Source organism: Chiloscyllium plagiosum, unplaced genomic scaffold (genome assembly GCF_037043375.1).
Source record: "Chiloscyllium plagiosum isolate Xiang-an unplaced genomic scaffold, Cpla_swu_hap1 HiC_scaffold_40, whole genome shotgun sequence".
Taxonomy (NCBI): domain Eukaryota; kingdom Metazoa; phylum Chordata; class Chondrichthyes; order Orectolobiformes; family Hemiscylliidae; genus Chiloscyllium; species Chiloscyllium plagiosum.
The window spans coordinates 60,860,451-60,881,509 of NW_028270178.1; the positions used below are offsets into that span (position 1 = coordinate 60,860,451).

Below are 21,059 nucleotides of genomic sequence, written 5' to 3' on the forward strand. Positions count from 1 at the left end.
CTTGCAGTATCCAGGGAAGAAAAGCTCAACTGTTTTATTAGCTAGTTATATGTTTGAACTTTAATTTTAGTTTTATCTGCTTGTGAATGAATGTAGAAATAAAGGGAGCTAACTTCCAGTTGAATTTGTTTTTTTTAAACAAAATACATGCAACTATCATGTGAAACAGACCTGAAGCTACTCAAATTTACTTCCAAAGAAGCTATTCAGCAAAACCAATATCCCAAGATATGTATGTGTCCATGTTTAAGCAGAACCTCATGTAAAGACATGATCCCATGTGTTCGGGCTGTCCAAGCTGATACCAGGATCCAGTCTCAGCCTCCAGCAGGAAACCAACCTGCGGAAGCTGTAAGCCTGCCCCTTCCGATGGCCATATAAATCCTGGGCACTGGACCGTAATTCAACACTCCTGGGTCGGCTCTGTTTAGAAAGATCTTAGCAGAACCGCTTCCCACAAGTTATCAGAATGATTGTGTCGACACTTTTTCTCAGTTTGTTACTGACTTTTTTATCATGTGAGTGTTTTTTGTTCAAGTCTCTCTTTGTGACTGTCTCATGTTAGTCTACGGCAGGAATGTAAAAGACTCAGCCATCATTTCACCAACATTAATGCTCATGGTTTGTTTGTTTTCTTTTTAAAGGTGTCCAGTCGGAGGTTGTTTTGAACCAGCCAGAGGCAGAGACTGGCCGTCCCGCAGGCAGCCTGAAACTGACCTGTAAAACCAGCGGGTTCGATCTTAGCAGCTACTACATGTACTGGGTCCGACAGGTTCCCGGACAGGGTCTGGAGTGGCTGCTGTCCTACTATGATTCATCGGACAATAGCTATGCACCAGCGGTTAAGGGTCGATTTACTGCGTCCAAAGACACTTCAAACAACATTTTCGCGTTGGACATGGGGAACCTGAAGATCGAAGACACCGCCATCTATTACTGTGCAAGAGACCACAGCGAGAGGAACCAGGGCTGGACCCGTTCAAAAACAGCTCGAGGGAACATTTTGTCAATTCCATCAGAAACTGACGGTCAGTACGAGTTTTAAATGCAATTATACCAACTGCAATCTGAAGCAGACCTCAGGCTGCCTCTTACAAAACTATCAAAGAGGAAATGTACCATTTAAACTAACAAAACTGGTGACACAATGGGACAATGTTTTGGGCATGTCATATGTACTGCTAACACTTCCATCAATTAAATGCTCGGACAAAATGTTCGTTTTAATATATCTGACAGCTCAGGAAATCACTGCTCATTGTTATGTCAACTATGGCATTAATTCTAAACATGATCAGTACTAAATGGCTCTTTCAAATGAAAATTGAGACCTCGAGTAAAGAACAGAGAATGAGTGTACTGGTCTACATCATTGTGATACTACAGTGGGTCACAGTGTTGTGCACAGCGACATCCTCATACAAAAACCACTGACAAGTGTTTATCTCAAATTGGTGATTTCTACCATGGCAGGAGCGAGAAATAATGTGAGATGCAATTTAAACGCGATCCAGTAGTGCTAGTTTGTACAAATGTATAATTTTTTCTACCTTCTTCGTGTTGATTGTCAAGTTAAATACAGACCAAACCTGGAAAAGTATTCCAAGCTTTCAAAATACAATGGATCGTAAAAGCTGAAATAACACACTGAATCATTTTTAGAGGAGTCTGAATCACTGCTTTCTAGGAAGTGAAGAAATTCTCTGCATTTTACAGTTTACAGTCTGTCATAGTATTTGGCACAACGTATCTCACAGTGATATAGCTGGAGTGACACTGCAATTATGACCAATACAAAAACCTATTCAGCCTCCATTGTTTGAAACTGGTCAGTGATTACTTCTACAAACCGTCTTAACTTGCAGTGCAGTATTAGTTCTGTGCGGTTTAATGCCAGTATCACTATTTAATTTGTAAAAGTGTTGGGTAATTATCGATACACCAGTTGGGGATTTTGAGAATCAGCTCATGTGTTACTCTGTGAAGTATAAAACAGTATTAACATTAATCAAGAATGTTCAGAATTCACTAGCACAATTATGTGATGAAGATTTATCGTGACTTTATTTTGCCTGTGGTTCTGAAAATTTAAAATGATGGTAGATTTTTGATTTGTTTTATACAGAGCTAGTTCTTGTGTGACCCAGTCCAGAGAATGTAACACTGTGACTATCTTGATTACTGGGGCCAAGGGACCATGGTGACAGTGACTTCAGGTAAGACCCTTGAACTTTCTTAGTGACTTTTTAAAAACTTTCTATTCATGTGACTAATTTCTGAATTAAATGAAACTCAGTTTCTGTGCTGAGTTTGGTTTGGTTCGGATTGATTTTTGTTCAGACTGATTACGGACTTCAGTTAAGGCTCAGCAAATAGTTACAATGGGGATAATGGAGTCAGTTGCTCGTTGTATCGCTTTTTTTGATCAGATGGGCATTCTGTGTGGCTGGGTTACTTGAAACACCTCATGTCTCTTAATCAGTCAGCTATAAATAATGGTTAATGTCAGTGACACCCTGACTGTGAGTTTTATTATCATCAACAAACACTAAGAAATCAAAGATGTTCGAGATATTACTAAACATGATTAAAATATGCTAAAATATCATTATTCACTTCGTGAATATATGTTCTTACCCTGATTATATTTTCTCATTTATTTTGTTAATTAGTTGATGACAAGCAGGTTAGAAACTGTCATAAAATTTTCTTGCGGTGCTATATTGCATTCTGTTGATTAGATTCTGAGTTTGTTTTACTTGATTCTGTTGAATTGAGTTGATTGGATTTTGGCTTTGTTTTAGTTGGTTCGGTTTGAACTGTGTTGATTGGATTCTGACTTTGGTTTTACTTGGTTTTGTTGAATTGTGTTGATTGGCTTTTGAAATTGTTTTATTTGATTCTGTTGAATTGAATTGTTTGGATTCTGATTATGTTTCATTCAAATCTGTTGTTCTGAGTTGATTGGATTCTGATTTTATTTTCCTTGATTCTGTTGAATTGAGTTGATTGGATCTTATTCAGTTTGTGAAATTGATCAGCGTTTTCATGCTTTCTGTAATCGGTGTTTTCTTTCTGGTGAGGAGATTGACTCTCTGGATTACTTTTCATTACCAATATTTGTGAAGTTCTTTGGTTTTTCATGAATCATTTCTGCATTTGTTAAACTTATATGACACATTTTTCTCTGCTTGATTGAAAACATTACATCCATTTGTAACGGTCTGAAAAACAACTTAAGGCAGAAACCCGGAAGTGTGAGAAATGAAAAAAAAAACGAGTTTTTAATGCATTGACTTCAAAAAAAAAACTCAGTTCTAATTGTAAACTAACTGAATTTTGTTTTGAGTAGCCTCATTCAAAATAAAATTTGGGACTAAAATCTGAAACTGCAGAATTGATCAGATTATGTAATTGAAACTAACTTAAAATTATAATGTGGTAATATTTGTCCATTCAGTAATTTTGTTTTGACCATGAAGTGATTTATCAATATATGCCTTCAACCGCTCTACTGTGCGCTGCACAAGATTGTCATGATCAGGAAGGGTGTACAGGTTGGAAATAAATTGAACTGTTGCCAGAAACGTTACAGCTTTAAGTGTTAAGTCCCCTCACAAACAAGGCTGCTGTTGTGACTTGTTATTTCTATTCAATTTAATCATTAGTTTGCTGGATTCTGAGCAGCTTTGTTAGACTTCAATTTGTTTTTTTTTGTGAGGTTACATCATGTTCTTGGTTCTGTTGAAAATGTTTGCAGAGCTAGTTCTGCTGCAAACACACCGTGTTGTTATCTGGTGATCATTGATCTGTTGAGGAGGGACTGTGCTTGGGTAACATTAAATATGTTATATTTGGGAAACTGTTTTTGGTTTCTACATTGTTTTTGCAATGTTAACATGGTTGGTGACAGTGAACCGCTCCAGGTTCCTCATTCAATGCAATCAGCATGCGAGGTGAAATTTCATAAAGCCTAATATTAAGTGAAAGGCAAATCGCAAAGGTTTTAGAAATGAAGGGAAAACAGATACCTTCGGGCGCCATTTTTACTTAAAAGTAATAATTAAGGATTAATCTAATCCATGCTTTACAATCCAAATTCAGAACTCCACTATCTAGTTCAATCACAAGGTGTGTTTTTTTTAACAGTTTACAAGTCATAGAGAAATATAAATAGAATTCCAAAAGTCTAATGTTCTAATAGTTCTTGCTCTTGAGCAAAAATGCCATGACTGTGTTATAATTGATCAACACACACCTTTCAATTCCGCTGTACACTACATACATATTTTTTCTGGCTGGAAAAGATCATTGGCAAAGACCATTTGGAAATTCTGCTCAATTCTATGAAGAACAGGTCAGTTTCACTGCTTTGATCAGTTTCACACGTAACTTGAGTTAATTAATTGTTATGTCCCTGATTAAACTGGATTTACTGGATAAAATAAAACATTAACTGAATTATTTAATCTGCACAGTGCTTTAGGTGTTCCCAATCTGTGCATTTTAAATAAATAGTTACATTTTACAACAAAATATCAACTGAAGAGTCATTCTTTCGGAGCAACTGCTATAGTGAATTATGTGACCAAGGCCAAATTTCGAATTAATTAAAATAATCCATTCATGACCTCGCAGGGCAGCAAGGTGGCTCAGTGGTTGGCACTGCTGCCTCACAGTGCCAGGGTCCCAAATTCGATCCCACCCTCGGGTGACTGCCTGTGTGGAGTTTGCACATTCTCCCTGTGTCTGCGTGGGTTTCCTTCGGGCACTCTGGTTTCCTACCACAGTCCAAAAGATGTGCAGGTCAGGTGATTGGCTGTGCTAAATTGCACATAGTGTTCAGGGATGTGTCGGTTAGGGTGCATTAGTCAGGGGTAAATATAAATTAGGGGGAATGAGCCTGGCTGGACTACTTATTGTTCAGAGGGTCAGTGTGGAATTGTTGGGCCAAATGGCCTGTTTCTATACTGTAGGAACCCTACTCTTAAAACCATGGGAGTGCTTGCTGCAAACGCAGAGAATTCATTTTACATCGATGTGTTCAGACGGATACAGTGTTCACAAATTTGCAGAAGACGTGAACTAGAGGATAACAGAGCACATGGTTTATTCAGACACTGAAAATAGAGTAATATTTATTTTAATTAATATACTTGACCGATTTATTGCAATGTCGCGATCGGAAGGAATCTGCTCACATTAGTTAAGTGTGACAATCATTTAGATTAGATTTCCTGCAGTATGTATCGGGCCATTTGGCCCAACAAGTCCACACCGACCCTCTGAAGAGTAACCCACCCAGACCCATTCCCCTACCCTATATTTACCCCTGACTAATGCACCTAACACTATGGACGATATAGCATGACCAGTTCACCTGACCTGCACATCTTTGGATTGTGGGAGGAAACCCACACAGACACAGGGGAGATTGTGCAAACTCCACATAGGCAGTCACCCGACGCTGGAACCGAGCCTGGGTACCTGGATCTGTGAGGCAGCAATGCCCACATTTACTTAGACATCCGCTAAAGCGGGCAACTCCAGACAGAAGCATATTTTCAATTCATACCTTTTTAAACATTTTAGTTCATTAAAAGCAGTTAACAAAAAAATGACCTTGCCCTAATTCCTTCAACAGAAATGGTTTCCACACTGGAATGCAGTATTGACTTTATGCAGTGCATGCAAAATCTCCACAGTTCAAGGAACGTTTTAAGAATATGTAAAAACAATTTAGAGAATAATCCATTTCCTCCGGATCTGTGCTTTAATTGGCGATATTTCCCACCTCAATAATTTTGTTAAATACAATGACTTATTAAGTTTATTAACTCAGTGGTTATTTATTTTCATTGTGAACACATTCTCGTTCACATTAATCCTCTGGTCAGTTCCTCTGATGAATGTTCAATTACAGTGAATATATTTGACGTGAGGAGTTGAGCAATGTATCCTCTAGGATTAAGTCTGTTGTGCAGTTTGTTTCAGTGCTATGTCTGACTAACTTGTCAATGGTCCTGGCCATTTGTAAATTGTCCAGTTCGGATGCCTGAATCTCAGACAGTTCAATTTCATCTCGCGCTTCAAAACCACTTTTATCTGCCAGAAATACAATATTCGATTACGTGCCCCAGAATTGAGAGCCCTGACTAAGTTGTTCCAATCAGAACGAACGTTTCAGGAACAAAAGGCAGATAGCAAGAGTTTTGAAATTGGTTGTTGGCAACAAGAGATATTTGCTGCATATTTTCTTTGTGCCTCAGTTATGCAGGACATATTCCGTGGCACAATGGAGAATCAGAATTTTTTTGCATCTTATTATTTGAAAACCTATTATCAGCTTTTAATGTCACTGGCAACGGTCATATTACACTTCAAAACATTTTAATCGTTTCCAAACTAAGTCGACCGTCTGGTGCAGCAACATTCACAGGGGAAAGAGGAAGGGAGTTCGAGGTTGGAATCCAGTGACAGTCAATTGATGGCAATGCAATTCCTAGATTTATTCCTCTGTAGTTCCCATAGAGTTTGAACATTTTGGAGCTGCTGTCAAAGCATTCTTGGATATATGTTGAAATGTTACTTTCATTGTACAAACATTCTGGAACAATCCCTGGTTGTTCGAAGGTGATAATAACTAACATGGTTTATGTATTGTCAAAACATGTGGGCTGTGTTCTCCGTGATAGTGCCAAGCTCATTGTGTTCAGGTCTGTTGTGATGTTGTAGTAGAGTCCCTGATTCTGTGCCAGGTGGCCTGTGTTCACTTACAACCTGTTAGAGAGGTATGTAACACAATCTCTTATCAGGTTACTTCAGTGCAAGAAAGCAGATTGACATGTTTGGGTGTTTGTTGGAATTCCACTCACAGAGACCAATGAAATCTATTCAATCGCAGTCCTGACTTGTGTCTCTTAGATATTTAACAGAAATTTGGTGGTTAGCAGCTTTTTCCAGATCAATATTTGTTCACATGTTTTTGGGCATCGCTAGATGGGGTTAATGGAGTAAGTGCTCAAAGAAATCCCAGCTTTTGATTTGCTGTTCTAACAATATCATTTATAACTAATCCAGAATGAATCATTTTCGAAGCATATTTGATGAGATTAGGCTTAGGCTGGTTTACTTTATATTAAACCAGTGCTGGAGCTGAATTTGATTGTTCAGTACGGTGGGAGTTCCGCTAAATCCAACACTTGCTGCAGATGGTGATAGCTTTTCAGTTGGACTTCAATTGCTATCTCAGACCATCCAGTACCTCTGCTAAGAATTATTTTTCCAACAGGAGTCAAGCCAATGTAATCACTGTTTATCACAACAGGTGTGAGCTCTTGTGCCAAAAACATGAAAACAATTTGGTGAAGAGGGGGGGCGGGGGTCTCTGGATGCGAAAGGTTAACCTTGCCTTCTCTCCCCAGGACCTGCTAGACCTGCTGAGTTTCTTCAGAAATTTCTGTCTTTATTTTGGTTTTCTAGCATTTAAAGTTTGTTGTTTCATTGAAAAAAGTTGTGTTCGATGAAACACGTTCTTCAGAGAAAAGATGCATTTGAACAAATTGCGAATGTCCAGAGATATTAAATATCAGAGAAACATTGAATTTGATCGCCCTGATCTCGAGCTCGAGTTTCACAAGAAACTATTATGAAGTAACAACACACTCCAGAGTGCAGTGGCTGCTGTAATTGGGTGGAAGTTATTTTGATCACTCAAATAGAAAATGTCAATGATCCCGTTCCAAATAATCAACAGAAGGTTTTTTTTACAGCATGTGTGAAACAATTAATTTGTTGAAATATTTTAATAAAAAGTGTTCACCACCAGTGCTAGCTTAATGAATGACACAATGATAGGAAGGTAGGAGCAAGAGAAGGGCACTCAGCCCCTCGAGCTGTTCCACCACTTACTTAGATCATGGAGCATCTGTGAGCTAAATCCACAGGTCTCCCTTTGGCTAAAACTCTTTAACACCTTTGATTAACAAGCAAAATCTATCCCAGATTTACTGATTCGACTGCCCGTAACAAAGGGAGACACCATTTCTGAAAGACATTCCTGTGAGTACTGTGACACAATGAGGCTGGAATTAATTGCTCATGAAAGTAAACTTTCAATCTCTGACAATTTCCAATTGAAACATCCCAATCACCATATTTCATTAATTTAACACTGTACTTCCCTGGAATAAAGAAATATAATGTGTGATTGCCTTGCTAAAAATGAGGGAAGCTTCATTCCTATTATATAATTAAGAAATAGCTCTGTTCATTCAGTGAAAACACAGTCAAATCACACAAAAGGAAATCATGTCATCTTGTGGAGACACACAAGTGCCTCAAATAATTTTCAATTCTTCCAGTGGTTGTTTGAATCTCTAGACAGGTGTGGAAGTGTCAGACTTTTTATATCGCCTTGAGAAACCAGTTATCATCAGTCTATTTGAATTGCTGAAGTTTGTGTGGTATTAGCACATTCACAGCGCTGTTAGGAAGTGAGTCCCATGGCTGTGATTGAGGAAGAGGAAACGGGCAGGGAAATAGTTGAGAGTCAAGTTAAAGTCTAATTTGGAGGAGAACTTTCAGGTGAAGTATTTACATGCATGTGCGCCCTTATCCTCAAGGATCACAGTTTTGGAACATGCTGCTGAAGGGACATGTCAGCATGCAAACTGGAAGCTGAAGAAGGCCCCGCGGCCCCTCTAGAAGGCTATTCCATTCATGGGATCATCATTAATCTTGCTGCACACCAGTCTTCCCAACACACCGATAATATTGAACCTGATTGTTTACTCTCCAGCAAAAGAATGGTGAACCTTTGGAATTCTCCACCACAGAAATTGATTGAGGACAAAACATTAAATGATTTCAATAAGGAAATAGATTCCTTCAATCCTTAAAAAAATGCTCCGGTTATGTGGGAGAAAGGCAAACAGGGTACAATATTGGTTGAAAGCCATGAAAACATTGAATGGGACATGGTTTGTAAGTTTGCACGTAACACCAACATTGGTGGTATAATTGGCAGTGAAAGTTATCTCAATGTACAATGAGATCTTGATCAGCTGGGCCAATGGGCTGAGGAGTGGCAGATGGAGTATAATTTAAATGAATATGACGTGTTGCTTTTTGAGAAGACAAATCAGGTCAAAACATACAGAGTTAATGGTAGGGCATTGGGTAGTGATGTTGAACACAGGGCCCTGAGGGTCCAGATTCATAGAGTCTTACAGAGTTCATGGTAAGGCACTGGGTAATGATGTTGAACACTGAGGACCCTGAGGGTCCAGACTCATAGATTCTTGAAAGCGTTGTCTCAAGTAGCTAGTGTGTTGAAGGCGTTTGGCACATGTACCTTCATTGGTCAGAGCACTGAGTGCAGGGGTTGGAGCTTCATGTTGTAACTGTCCAAAACATTGGAATGAACTGCCAGAGGAAGTGGTAAATGCAGAGATAGGTCCAACATTTAGAAGACATTTGAACAGCTCCAGGAACTGGATAGGTCGGGATGGATATGGGCCAAAGGCAGGCAAGTGGAATTAGTTTAATTTGGGAACTCTGGTCAGCATGAATGAGCTGGACCAAGGGAACTGTTTCTGTGCTGTATGACTTTATGACTCACTGACTTTATGGTGGAGTAGGCTCAATGTTGGAAGGTGGTGAGCAAGTGAGGGGCTAGATTAGGCATGTGGGAGAGTTTGGGCTGGTAGGCTGTGAGGTGTTGGCTGGCTGCTGGGTAAGCTTGCATGCACTCTGTCTGGCAAGGTGGCATCAAGGTAAATGGTAATGGTCACAGGATAATTTGGTCGAATTGTGCTTGGTAGGTGAGGGGTAGTTTGAGCTGAAATGCAGGAGGTCTGTCTTTGCCAGGCTGGTTTATGGAGAGGTGAGCAGGATGCCAGGCTGGTTAGTGCAGAGGTGGGCAGTGTGCCAGGCTGGTTAGTGTAGAGGTGGGCAGGATGCCAGGCTGGTTAGTGTAGAGGTGGGCAGTGTGCCAGGCTGGTTAGTGCAGAGGTGGGCAGTGTGCCAGGCTGATTAGTGCAGAGGTGGGCAGTGTGCCAGGCTGGTTAGTGCAGAGGTGGGCAGAGTGCCAGGCTGGTTAGTGTAGAGGTGGGCAGAGTGCCAGGCTGGTTAGTGCAGAGGTGGGCAGAGTGTCAGGCTGGTTAGTGCAGAGGTGGGCAGAGTGCCGGGCTGGTTAGTGCAGAGGTGGGCAGTGTGCCAGGCTGGTTAGTGCAGAGGTGGGCAGAGTGCCAGGCTGATTAGTGGAGAGGTGGGCAGAGTGCCGGGCTGGTTAGTGCAGAGGTGGGCAGTGTGCCAGGCTGGTTAGTGTAGAGGTGGGCAGAGTGCCGGGCTGGTTAGTGCAGAGGTGGGCAGTGTGCCAGGCTGATTAGTGCAGAGGTGGGCAGTGTGCCAGGCTGGTTAGTGCAGAGGTGGGCAGAGTGGCAGGCTGGTTAGTGTAGAGGTGGGCAGAGTGCCAGGCTGGTTAGTGAAGAGGTGGGCAGAGTGCCAGGCTGGTTAGTGCAGAGGTGGGCAGAGTGCTAGGCTGGTTAGTGCAGAGGTGGGCAGAGTGCCGGGCTGGTTAGTGCAGAGGTGGGCAGTGTGCCAGGCTGGTTAGTGCAGAGGTGGGCAGAGTGCCAGGCTGGTTAGTGGAGAGGTGGGCAGAGTGCCGGGCTGGTTAGTGCAGAGGTGGGCAGTGTGTCAGGCTGGTTAGTGTAGAGGTGGGCAGAGTGCCGGGCTGGTTAGTGCAGAGGTGGGCAGTGTGCCAGGCTGGTTAGTGTAGAGGTGGGCAGTGTGCCAGGCTGGTTAGTGCAGACGTGGGCAGTGTGCCAGGCTGGTTAGTGTAGAGGTGGGTAGTGTGCCAGGCTGATTTATGTAGAGGTGGGTAGTGTGCCAGGCTGGTTAGTGTAGAGGTGGGCAGTGTGCCGGGCTGGTTAGTGCAGAGGTGGGCAGAGTGCCAGGCTGGTTAGTGAAGAGGTGGGCAGGATGCCAGGCTTGTTAGTGCAGAGGTGGGCAGAGTGCCAGGCTGGTTTATGGAGAGGTGAGCAGCATGCCAGGCAGGTTAGTGCAGAGATGGGCAGAGTGCCAGGATGTTTCGGGGGTGGAGGGTCACTGTAATGAAGTGACAGGGGGACGTGTTGTCAAAATGCAAAGCTCGGAGTCTGGCAAAATGGTAGGTGGTAAAGGACAGATGCGAAAGGAGCTGGGATGCAATGTGCACAGGTTGACTTGGGTAAGGTGAGAGGTCAGTGATCATGTTTTGGGTAGTGGGCTTTTGTCAGAGGTTGTGAAAATGATGGTGCTAGGTCCAGTCAGGGCCAGATTCACCATGGGCCAGGTACAGGGCGGCAGGAGTGTAAAGGAGTGAAAGGAATTGAGATCATATGTCCATCTGGAATATAGAACATTACAGTGCAGTACAGGCCCTTCATCCCTCAATGTTGCGCTGACCTGTGGAACCAATCTGAAGCCTATCTATCCTACACGATTCCATTTACATCCATATGTTTATCCAATGACCTTTTAAATGCCCTTAAAGTTGGCGAGTGTACTATTGTTGCAGGCAGTGTGTTCCATGGCCCTACTACTCTCTGAGTAAAGAAACAACCTCTGACATCTGTCATCTATGTTCTCTCCTGCTAGCCATCACTATTCAAGGAAAAAGACTTTCACTGTCCACCCTCTGTTTATCTTTTATGTCTCAATTAAGTAACCTCTCAACCTTCTTCTCTCAAATAAAAACAGCCTCAAGACCCTCATCCTTTCCTCATTAAACCTTCCCACCATACCAAGCAACATCCTGGTAAACCTCCTCTGAACTCTTCCAAAGCTTCCACATTCTCCCCATAATGTGGTGACCAGAACAGTACACAATACTCCCAAGTGCAGCCACACCAGAGTTTTGTACAGCCGCAGCCTAACCTCGTGGTTCTGAAACTCATTCCCTCTATCGATGAAAGCCAACACAAAGTATGCCTTCTTAACAACTCTATCAAACTGGCTAGAAACTTTTAGGGATCTATGTACATGGACACCGAGATCTCTCTGCTCAGCTACACTACCAATATGGATTGCCTTGGATGTGTTTCGTGTGATAGGGGTTGTGTGTTCCGGGCATGAATGGGTGTATAGCAGGGTAGGGTTTGTCAATATGAGTGGGAATTTAGGTCTAGACAGAATAAGTGCAGTGGTTAGTCTGAAAGATGAGGTTTGGTGGTGAACTGTGTGTCAGTTTGATAGTTATTAAAGTTACAGATGACTTGTTCATTTCTCAAATCATATTTACGTAAATACTCAGCTGTAACACTCCAAAGTCTCTGAACCTTAATAGTCCTCCATTTTTCAGAGGCCTCCAGAATTCAGAGAATTGTAAATGAGATGTTTCAACTTCCAGCCAATTGGCATGAGTTCAGCCGTGACAGCCATCCTCCCAGTCCCAGTGCTCAGCTCCTGCCTGTGCTGCTGCTGCAGTGACCTTCCTCCCAGAGAGAACATTCTACCTTACATTGATAAGTGAGGAAGGCTCACTGGGCCTGATTTCCAAGTATGGGGACGGCAAACACGGGGGGACACAACTTTAAAGTGAGGGGAGATAGGTATAAGACAGATGTCAGAGGTAGTTTCTTTACTCATTGAGTAATAAGGGTATGGAATGCTTTGCCTGAAACGGTAGTAGATTCGCCAAGTTTAAGTACATTTAAGTCGTCATTGGGCTAACATATGGACGTACATGGAATAGTGTAGGTGGGATGGGCTTCAGATTAGTATGACAGAGCAGCGCAACATCTAGGGCCGAAGGGCCTGTACTGCGCTGTAATGTTCTATGTTCTATGATTCACTCTGACTTCTCTCCGGGGGTACTGCCAGCTGTTGGGTATTTCCAGCAGCACGGCACCTCCTGGGGCAGCACGCTGGTTCCGTGGTTAGTGCTGCTGCCTCACAGTGCTAGGGACTCGGGTTCCATTCCAGCCTCGGGTGACTGTCTGTGTGGAGTTGGCACTTTCTCCCCATGTCTGTGTGCGTTTCCTCCCACACTCCAAAGATGTGCAAGTTGGGGGAATTGCAAATGTAGTATTCAATGATTGGGAGGTTAGGTGCATTAGTCAGGGTTAACTGTAGCATAATAGGGTAGGGGAATGGGTCTGGATGCGTTACTTTTCAGAGGGTGGGTGTGGACTTGTTGGGCCAAATGGCCTGTTTGCACACACTGTAGAATTTCGATGAATCTGCACTTCCTTGGTTTGTATTTTGTGAAACGTCTCTGCTCTTCACAGCAATCCAGTGAAAGTGTCAGTTGGTGAGATCTTCAAACAGTTACTGGGGTGGGATCAGGATGTTCTTCGTCCTAAATTATATGGCAATGGTCAAGGTCGAGGGCATGTTTCTAAAGAGGGAACCAATGATCATGATCAGCAACTGGTAGGAAACAAAAATAAACCCCAGTTATGCTGTCGACTTCAGCGGGAGCATACTGGCAAACGTTTACAGCTGAGGATACATTTGAGTAACTGATAAGGTCAAATTAACAGAAACTAACATGCTCAATTGGTCATTCTATTGTAGAGACACCATCTCCCCCCACGCTTTATGGCCTGGTCTCCTCCTGTCAGGAGCACAACACCGGTTCTGTGATCTTTGGTTGTTTGGCGATGGACTATTCCCCTGACGTCACCAAGGTAACCTGGAAGAAAGGTGGGGAGCTAATCACGACTGGATTGAAGACTTACCCATCAGTGAGAAACAAGAAGGGAACCTACACCCTGAGCAGCCAATTAACCCTGCCCGGGTCAGCGGTAGATTGCCCCAGCAAAATCTACTGTGAGGTTCAACACAGCGGGACACACAAGAGCAAAGTAATGCCATGTCCAGGTAAGTGTTGTGGGAACTGAGATAAACAGATCATCTGTGATTAACATGAAGAAGGCATTATTTATAACCGTTTTCACAGAATCACCTTATACGGCACAGGAAAAAGGCCCTTTGATCCATCCAATTCACGCCTATCAATAACAGCCACCTAACTATTCCAGCCTCATGTGCCAGCACACGATCCATTGCCTTGTGTGACTTGCCCTTGCAAGGATACTTCATACTTATTATGAGGCGCTCAATCTCTACATGACTTATAGGTGCTGAGCTCCAGGCTAACACCACCCTCTGTTTGATTTTGTTTTCCCCTGAGATCCACTTGGAACCTCCTGGCCTTACCTTCACCCTGTGCCCCTGAGGCATTGATTTCTCCATCAAGGGGAAAGGTTTCATCCAGTTTACCCTGTCTATGCCTAAAATAATTCTAGATATCATGATAATCTTCTCCCTAATTCTCCTCTGCTCCAAGGAAAACCCCTGTCTATCTAAACTAGTTTCATAACTAAAACCCTCCAACCCAGGCAAGACCCTGGCAAATCTCATCAATACTGCCTTCAGTGTAATCACATTCCTTCCATAACATGCACACAACGCTTCAGTATGGCCTAACCAGTGTTTTATTAAGTTCCAGTATCATCTCACTACTCTTCATTGTCAATGTCTAGGCTAATAAAAGCAAATATACTCCCACTTTCTTAGCCCCTTTATCCAGACGACACAGTACTATAAGGGATCGGTGGGTACATGCACCAAAGATCCTCAGGCCTTTCCAGGGTTCCACCATTCAAAACGTCATACCTCACAGATTCTTCTGCCGAATTACATCACCTTACATTTATTCAGAATAATTTCCATTTGCAACTTTTCTCTTCACATACAATCAACCCTTTTATATCCTCCTGCAATCGAAAGCCATTATGCTCATGACTTACCAACATGACAGTTTTCATTTAATCTGTGAATTCACTGGTTAATCCTCCTAAATTTGAGTCTCAATCATTGGTATGTAAGAGAAATAGCACGGAAATCAACACTAATCTCTGCAGAACACCAGGAGACATAGATTTCCTGTCACGCAGATACCTGATGACTATTAACCCCTGCTCCCACCATTCAGCCAGTTCTAGATCCAATCTGTCAAATGAACTCGGATCCCATTGGCTCTGATTATTGCTATCATCTGGACATCGAGTTATCTCTATGAAAACTACTATCAAATTGTTACACATGACTTCCTCTCAATAAAACCGTGCTGAAAATTGTTGATTTATCTTCCAAATGAAAACTAATTTCACTTCTCAATAGTTTCCTTACCACTGAGACTAGCTTGACAGATCTGTGTTTTCATTATTTATCCCTTCCTTCATCCTGCATAACAGTGCAACGTTGGCTGATCTACACTCACTTGGCACAACTGCTGTGGCCAGACAGGAATTCTAAATTATTGTCAGCAACCCAACTATTTCATCCTTTGCATCGCTCAACCGCTTGGTATACTTTTCATTTGCCCTGGAAATATAACCACTTTTCATTCAGCAAGACAACACAGAACATCACGTCATGTGTCCTAATTTCTGAAAGTACATCACAACACCCCTCCATGATTTCTGTCCCCACATTGTCACTCTTACTAGTGAACACTGACACAACACATTCGTTTTGACCACAACCAAATCCTCCGGCTCCACTCCAATAATAACACTTAATGGGCATTATTGTTTCCCGAATAATTCTTTTATTATGAATGAGTCTGTAACTTTTAAAAATATTTTCCTTTATTTTGACTGCTATTATTTTCTCATGGTCCCTTTTGCTCTTCTAATTCCTTTGTCTTTCAAACTCCCCCTTGCACGTTCTGTACTCCATATTAGTTTCTATTGTTTTGAGATTTCAGTAGACCGGAAGCCTCCCTTGTTTCTCTTTATCTCCCCCTCCATGCCCTTTTGTGTCCAGAGCCCACTGCATTCTTGGTACCACGCAGTGGGTTCCTGGGAAATGTCCTCCCTGTGATTTTCCTGTCTCTTTCTTAAATGTGTCACACTGCTCTGACCCAGATTTACCAATAAGTGTCAGCTTCCAGTCCACTCTGGTCAAGTCATTACCTGATCTTACTAAAATTGTCCTTCCCCTTTTCAGAACTTTGGGCCAATTTCTATTCCTTTGCAGTACAATCTGAAATCCAACTGATTTACCATCACTGTCTGCAAAGTGCTCCACCATTGATGTTTTACCCACTGGGTCCACTTTATTCCCTAAAGTTAAGTTCAGGTTCACCCCTCTCTTGCAAGGTCTGGATTAAAATTCTCTGTATTAAACACATACTTTGTTCAAATATTCTCCTGTGGGCATTTTCAGAATTGTGCTCCCTCTAAATTTTTGACAAAATGAATATCCAAGCCTATGCTGAGGAAGTTAAAAACCTCTTTTCTCATTCCCCTATTTAATTTACATGTCTCTGAAATTTGCCCATGTATTTGCACTTGGTCTTTTGGACCAATAGTAAGGTCTATCGTGCTCTCCCAGTAGTTATGTTTGCTGTGTTTTGGTTTTGAAGTACTGTCCATTTGCCTTTGTTCAAGGAGGTATCCATGATTTCATTTCTCTTTACAGCCTAAAATACTCTTGTCAGAATTGCGACAGAAGCAACATTCTGTACTGCACACCCCCGCCCCCATCCTTTTCCATATTCCCTGTCTCGCTTGAAGGCACTAAATCCTGGAATATTGAATAGCCACTCCTGCCCGGCTCTCAATATGTCTCAGTGATAGCAACGGCATCATATCTTCATTTATGCCAGTAATTCGTCTGCCTTGTTCATCAGACTCTGTCATTAAAACGAATACCATCCAACGTTGCTATCTCCCTTCTGATGTTACCGGCCTATAGTTTCTATGCCTCCTTGATTCCCTTGCTGTGTCCTCTAACTTCAGCCTTTCACATTGTCCTGCTGATCTTTCTGTGTGGATCCCAGCTTCTCCAGCACTCTGCACAATTATGATTCCTGTATCCATTAACCACAAGAATCCTTGATATATGAGAACTGATTGTATTTGTTATGAAATTCGTTAGATAATGTATGTGATGTTTTTCCTAAAGGTCCAGATATTCTCCAACCAACTCTTCTCCTAACTGTGAGCTCCAGTGAAGACATCGTAAGCAGCAAGTTTGCAACCGTCGTCTGTTCAATCATCGAGTTCCATCCGAAGTCAATCTCCGTGAGTTGGTTGAAAAATGGCCGACCCTTGGATTCTGGCTTCTTCACGTCTCCCGAGTGTGATGCGAATGGGAACTTCTCGGTGACGAGTCGGCTGATGGTCCCTTATGGTGAATGGTACAACAGTGCGGTCTATACCTGCCAGGTCACTCATGGAGAGAACACTCAAAGTAAAAACATCACCGCACTCCAGGGTAAGAGACACACACTGAGAGAGCTACAAATCATTCTGAACTCTGATGTGAATCAAACACACAAATTTATCAGGCGTAGTAAACAGCACGGTACAGCTTCTCGTTTCCCAACATGCCACGTGTCTCATTTCAGTTTGAGTGTTACATTAGCATTGCTCATAATTCAACCTTTTGGCAAGTCAGAAAAGCATGTTTCCTCTCTATTGAAGATAGATATATAGACAGTGAGCTTTGTTAAATAGTTTGTTGCCTGACCATGCTGGGAGAGGCATTCAGAGTGCTGAATCCTTGCCTGGTAGCCGCTTCAAGGATAAGTTTGGCGTGGAGGGGGGATATTGGAGAGATATCTGATTGAAACATAGAAAATACTGAGAGACTGAGGTCGAGTGAATGTGGAATAGGTGTTTGACTGGTAGGCGAGACTAGGACCCAAGGGCACAGTCTCAGGGTCAAAGGGGCACCGTTTAGAACTGAGATGGTGAGGGTTTCTTCAGCCAGAGGGTGATGAGTCTGTGGAACATGTTGCTGCAGAGGGCTGTGGGGGCCAGGCCATTGTGTGTACTCAAGCCAGAGATAGATCGGCTCTTGTTTCGTACGGGGAGGAGGCAGGAGAATGGCTTTAGCCCGAAATGTCGATTTTCCTGCTCGTCGGATGCTGCCTGACCTGCTGTGCTTTTCCAGCATCATTCTGATCTAAACTCTGGATTGGCCGAACATCCTTATTCTGATCCTCTATCAAATTGACGTGGTTAAAATATGCAGTGACCCTAACTTGAAAATAAATTAAAATGCGTTCAATGCTTCATTCCCTGCTCAGGAATGACCTGTTGGTTGGACATTGTACGACATCGATTTTTATCTGGTACTGAGCTCTTTTACTTCATTTATGGGATCAGACCACAGACCAAGTGGGTATCACATTTGATGAACTGGGATAAACGTGATCTCACTGAGCTGCTTTAAGATGCTCTCTGTAATTAGCAGATGAGGCAGGAGAATAAATTCCGGTGGGAATGCTACAATAGGGATGAATGAACTAGGAACTCGAGACAGGCTGATTTAGCCTGGTTTGGGGTGGCGATGTTTACACAGTGAGTAGTGGATGTCTATAAAATTAGTGACATTTCCATCGCGTTTGTAGATTAATTAAAGACGCTTTTGTTTGTTTTTTTTCTCCCCTGCTTTATGAATAAATTAAAAAATGCAGCTTGGTAAATAAACTGAAAGTACAGACCAGTTATGAACTAACTGAATAGAGCGAAAGACTTAAGGAGTTGGGTATCCTTCTCGATATCCAATGCTGTACTCAATGTCTTGTTTTCAGATCTATTCCAAACACAGCCCACGAGGAACAATGACATAAATTAGAGAATGACATCACACCAATAACGCAAAGTATTTTTGATCACGTTAAATATAATGAACAGAATTTCCATGGCTGTTCACCGCTCCTGTAACACTTTAGAACTCTGCAAAGAGAATAATTTTTATTTATTATAATTTGTCCAAAATTTGGGATGTGATTTGGCAGTCAGTGTGACCAGCAGCACTTGCATCTAAAGGTTATGAACATAGAAATGAACTCATTATATTCAGATTATTCTTGTCACAAGTATCAATAGATGCTCTTAAGGGAGAGACAAACTCTGAAAGAAAGGTCATTCCATGGGTTACATGATGGTATCTTTGATGATTTTACTTTTTTCACAGGTTTCACTTGTTACAAAGCCAGTGTTCTTTAGGAATAATTACACAGGGTATGCTATAGGTAATCACAAATGTTTCACAGATCAAAATACATCAACAATAGTAAGCATCGTTTCAGAATAGTTGGAGTTGCCATTTTGAAGGTGGTGTCTTCACCCTGTGAAGGAGTAATCTGAAGATTGGCTGTTTGTATCAGAAAGGGGCATTTTTCATTGACTTTGATTTTTGTTTCATAGAAGATACCGAGTGCCACCCTAACACCGTTAAAATCCTCCCACCACCAGTAGAACAAGTCTTACTGGAGGCGACGGTGACGTTAACCTGCGTTGTGTCCAATCTTCCTTCTGGAGTCAACGTGACCTGGAAACAAGAAAAGAAGCCTCTGAAATCAGAGATTGCTGAGCAGCCTGGACAGAATCCCGACAGCGTGATCAGCAAATTAGACATTTCTACTGAAGCCTGGCTGAGTGGCGTTACTTTTGAATGTGTGGTGTACCATCAGAATCTACCGACTCCGCTGAGAGACTCCATCCACAAGGAGAAAGGTGAGCGGTGAGATTAAAGCACAAAGGATCCCATGTGTAATCCAGATCCAGTTACATCAATGACAGGCTTTGATTGGAAATGAACCAACACCGTTGGGAGCATTAATGATGCATCTGAAGGCAGGATAGCTAAGTAGCTGATTAAGGAAAAGATGGACCAAAGGTTATTGTCTTCTGATTAAGTCAGAGAAGGTGGGAAGAAGCCTGGGTTGTGATGTCACCATCAGCAATGACAAATGGACGGAATGTCCTCGTTGTGGGCTGGAAACATGGAGGCAACTTTTACATTAAACTTTCCTTTTTTTACTGAACAGAATGTGTACCATACTGCTCCTTTAGAAATCGAAAGTGAATAAATCCCAAATTAAACATGGCGTATTTTAATATTTAGTGAAATTGTGATACTGGTTCAGGATTTTTTTGGTTGATTGATATTTGTCTCAAATATTCTGCAGTGATTAATCCGCTGGAGCCATCAGTGTCGGTCCTCCTGCCACCAACAGAAGAAATCTCCGCTCAGAGGTTTCTCTCCCTCACCTGTTTAGTGAGAGGTTTCTCCCCCCGAGAGATCTTCGTCAAGTGGACAAACAATGACAAGCCAGTGAATCCCAGTAACTACAAGAACACCGAGGTGATAGCGGAGAGTGACAACACTTCCTTCTTCATCTACAGCCTGTTATCCATTACAGCGGAGGAGTGGGCCAGCGGTGCTTCTTACTCCTGTGTGGTGGGACATGAAGCGATTCCATTGAAGATCATCAACAGAACAGTCGATAAATCCAGCGGTAAACTGAGTTTTGTAAACATTTCACTTGCACTGATGGACACTGTTAATTCATGTCAATAAAAATCTCAAAGTTGCATTTAATAATTCAACAGAAGTAATGAAGTGTTTTTTTTCCTCCAGTTGTGAGTTAAATACTGAATTAGTTGTTTCTCACTCTGACTTACATTCCATCTGTGTAGTTAAAGTGGATTATTAACAGGTCTAGGACGAGTGTCTTGTGCAGTTAATGTTCTCTGCTCAGATATACCCTGGGTCAGAGACAGAGTAAAGCTCACTCATTGCAGGATTCCACCAAGTACCTTATCCATCCTAAATCCCTCTGTGACACAATCTGACAATGTCCATTTTATGTCAAGGGTAGGGCACGAGTTTTGAACTTGGTGTTTTTGATTCCCCCGATTGGACATTCTTACAAAATTCATGTCAGTTTTAAACTGCCAAATTGCACCAATTGGAAATGTAAATTTAAGACACTTTAAAATTAAATTTGATTGGAACATACCAATCGTAAAGAGTGCAGAACAGTTTGAATGTAACCTTTGTTTCTGGGGAACTGCCAGGGATCTTGCGCCAGCGCATGAGTTGACAGAATGTATCTTCACTTTCACACCAAAGAGAATCAACAGATAAGTTGTTGTGGAGCAGAGGGGAGGGGAACGATGAATGGTCTGTCCTCTTGCTCCCTGTGCAGAGTTTTCATGGTGGATGTCCTCTGTAATGTAACCCAGTTGCGAACAGCAACAGTC

At 42.2% G+C, this 21,059-nt stretch overlaps 1 gene segment (V, D, J or C); it reads left to right on the plus strand.

Moving 5' to 3' along the window:
• Positions 1-454: 454 nt before the first annotated feature.
• On the plus strand, positions 455-20,388 carry LOC148138560 (Ig heavy chain C region-like). The segment is given in 7 exon segments: positions 455-518; positions 645-963; positions 2,176-2,216; positions 13,561-13,866; positions 16,963-17,274; positions 19,218-19,526; positions 19,982-20,388. Coding segments are annotated over 7 exon segments (1,728 nt in total).
• The last annotated feature ends 671 nt before the right edge of the window (positions 20,389-21,059 follow it).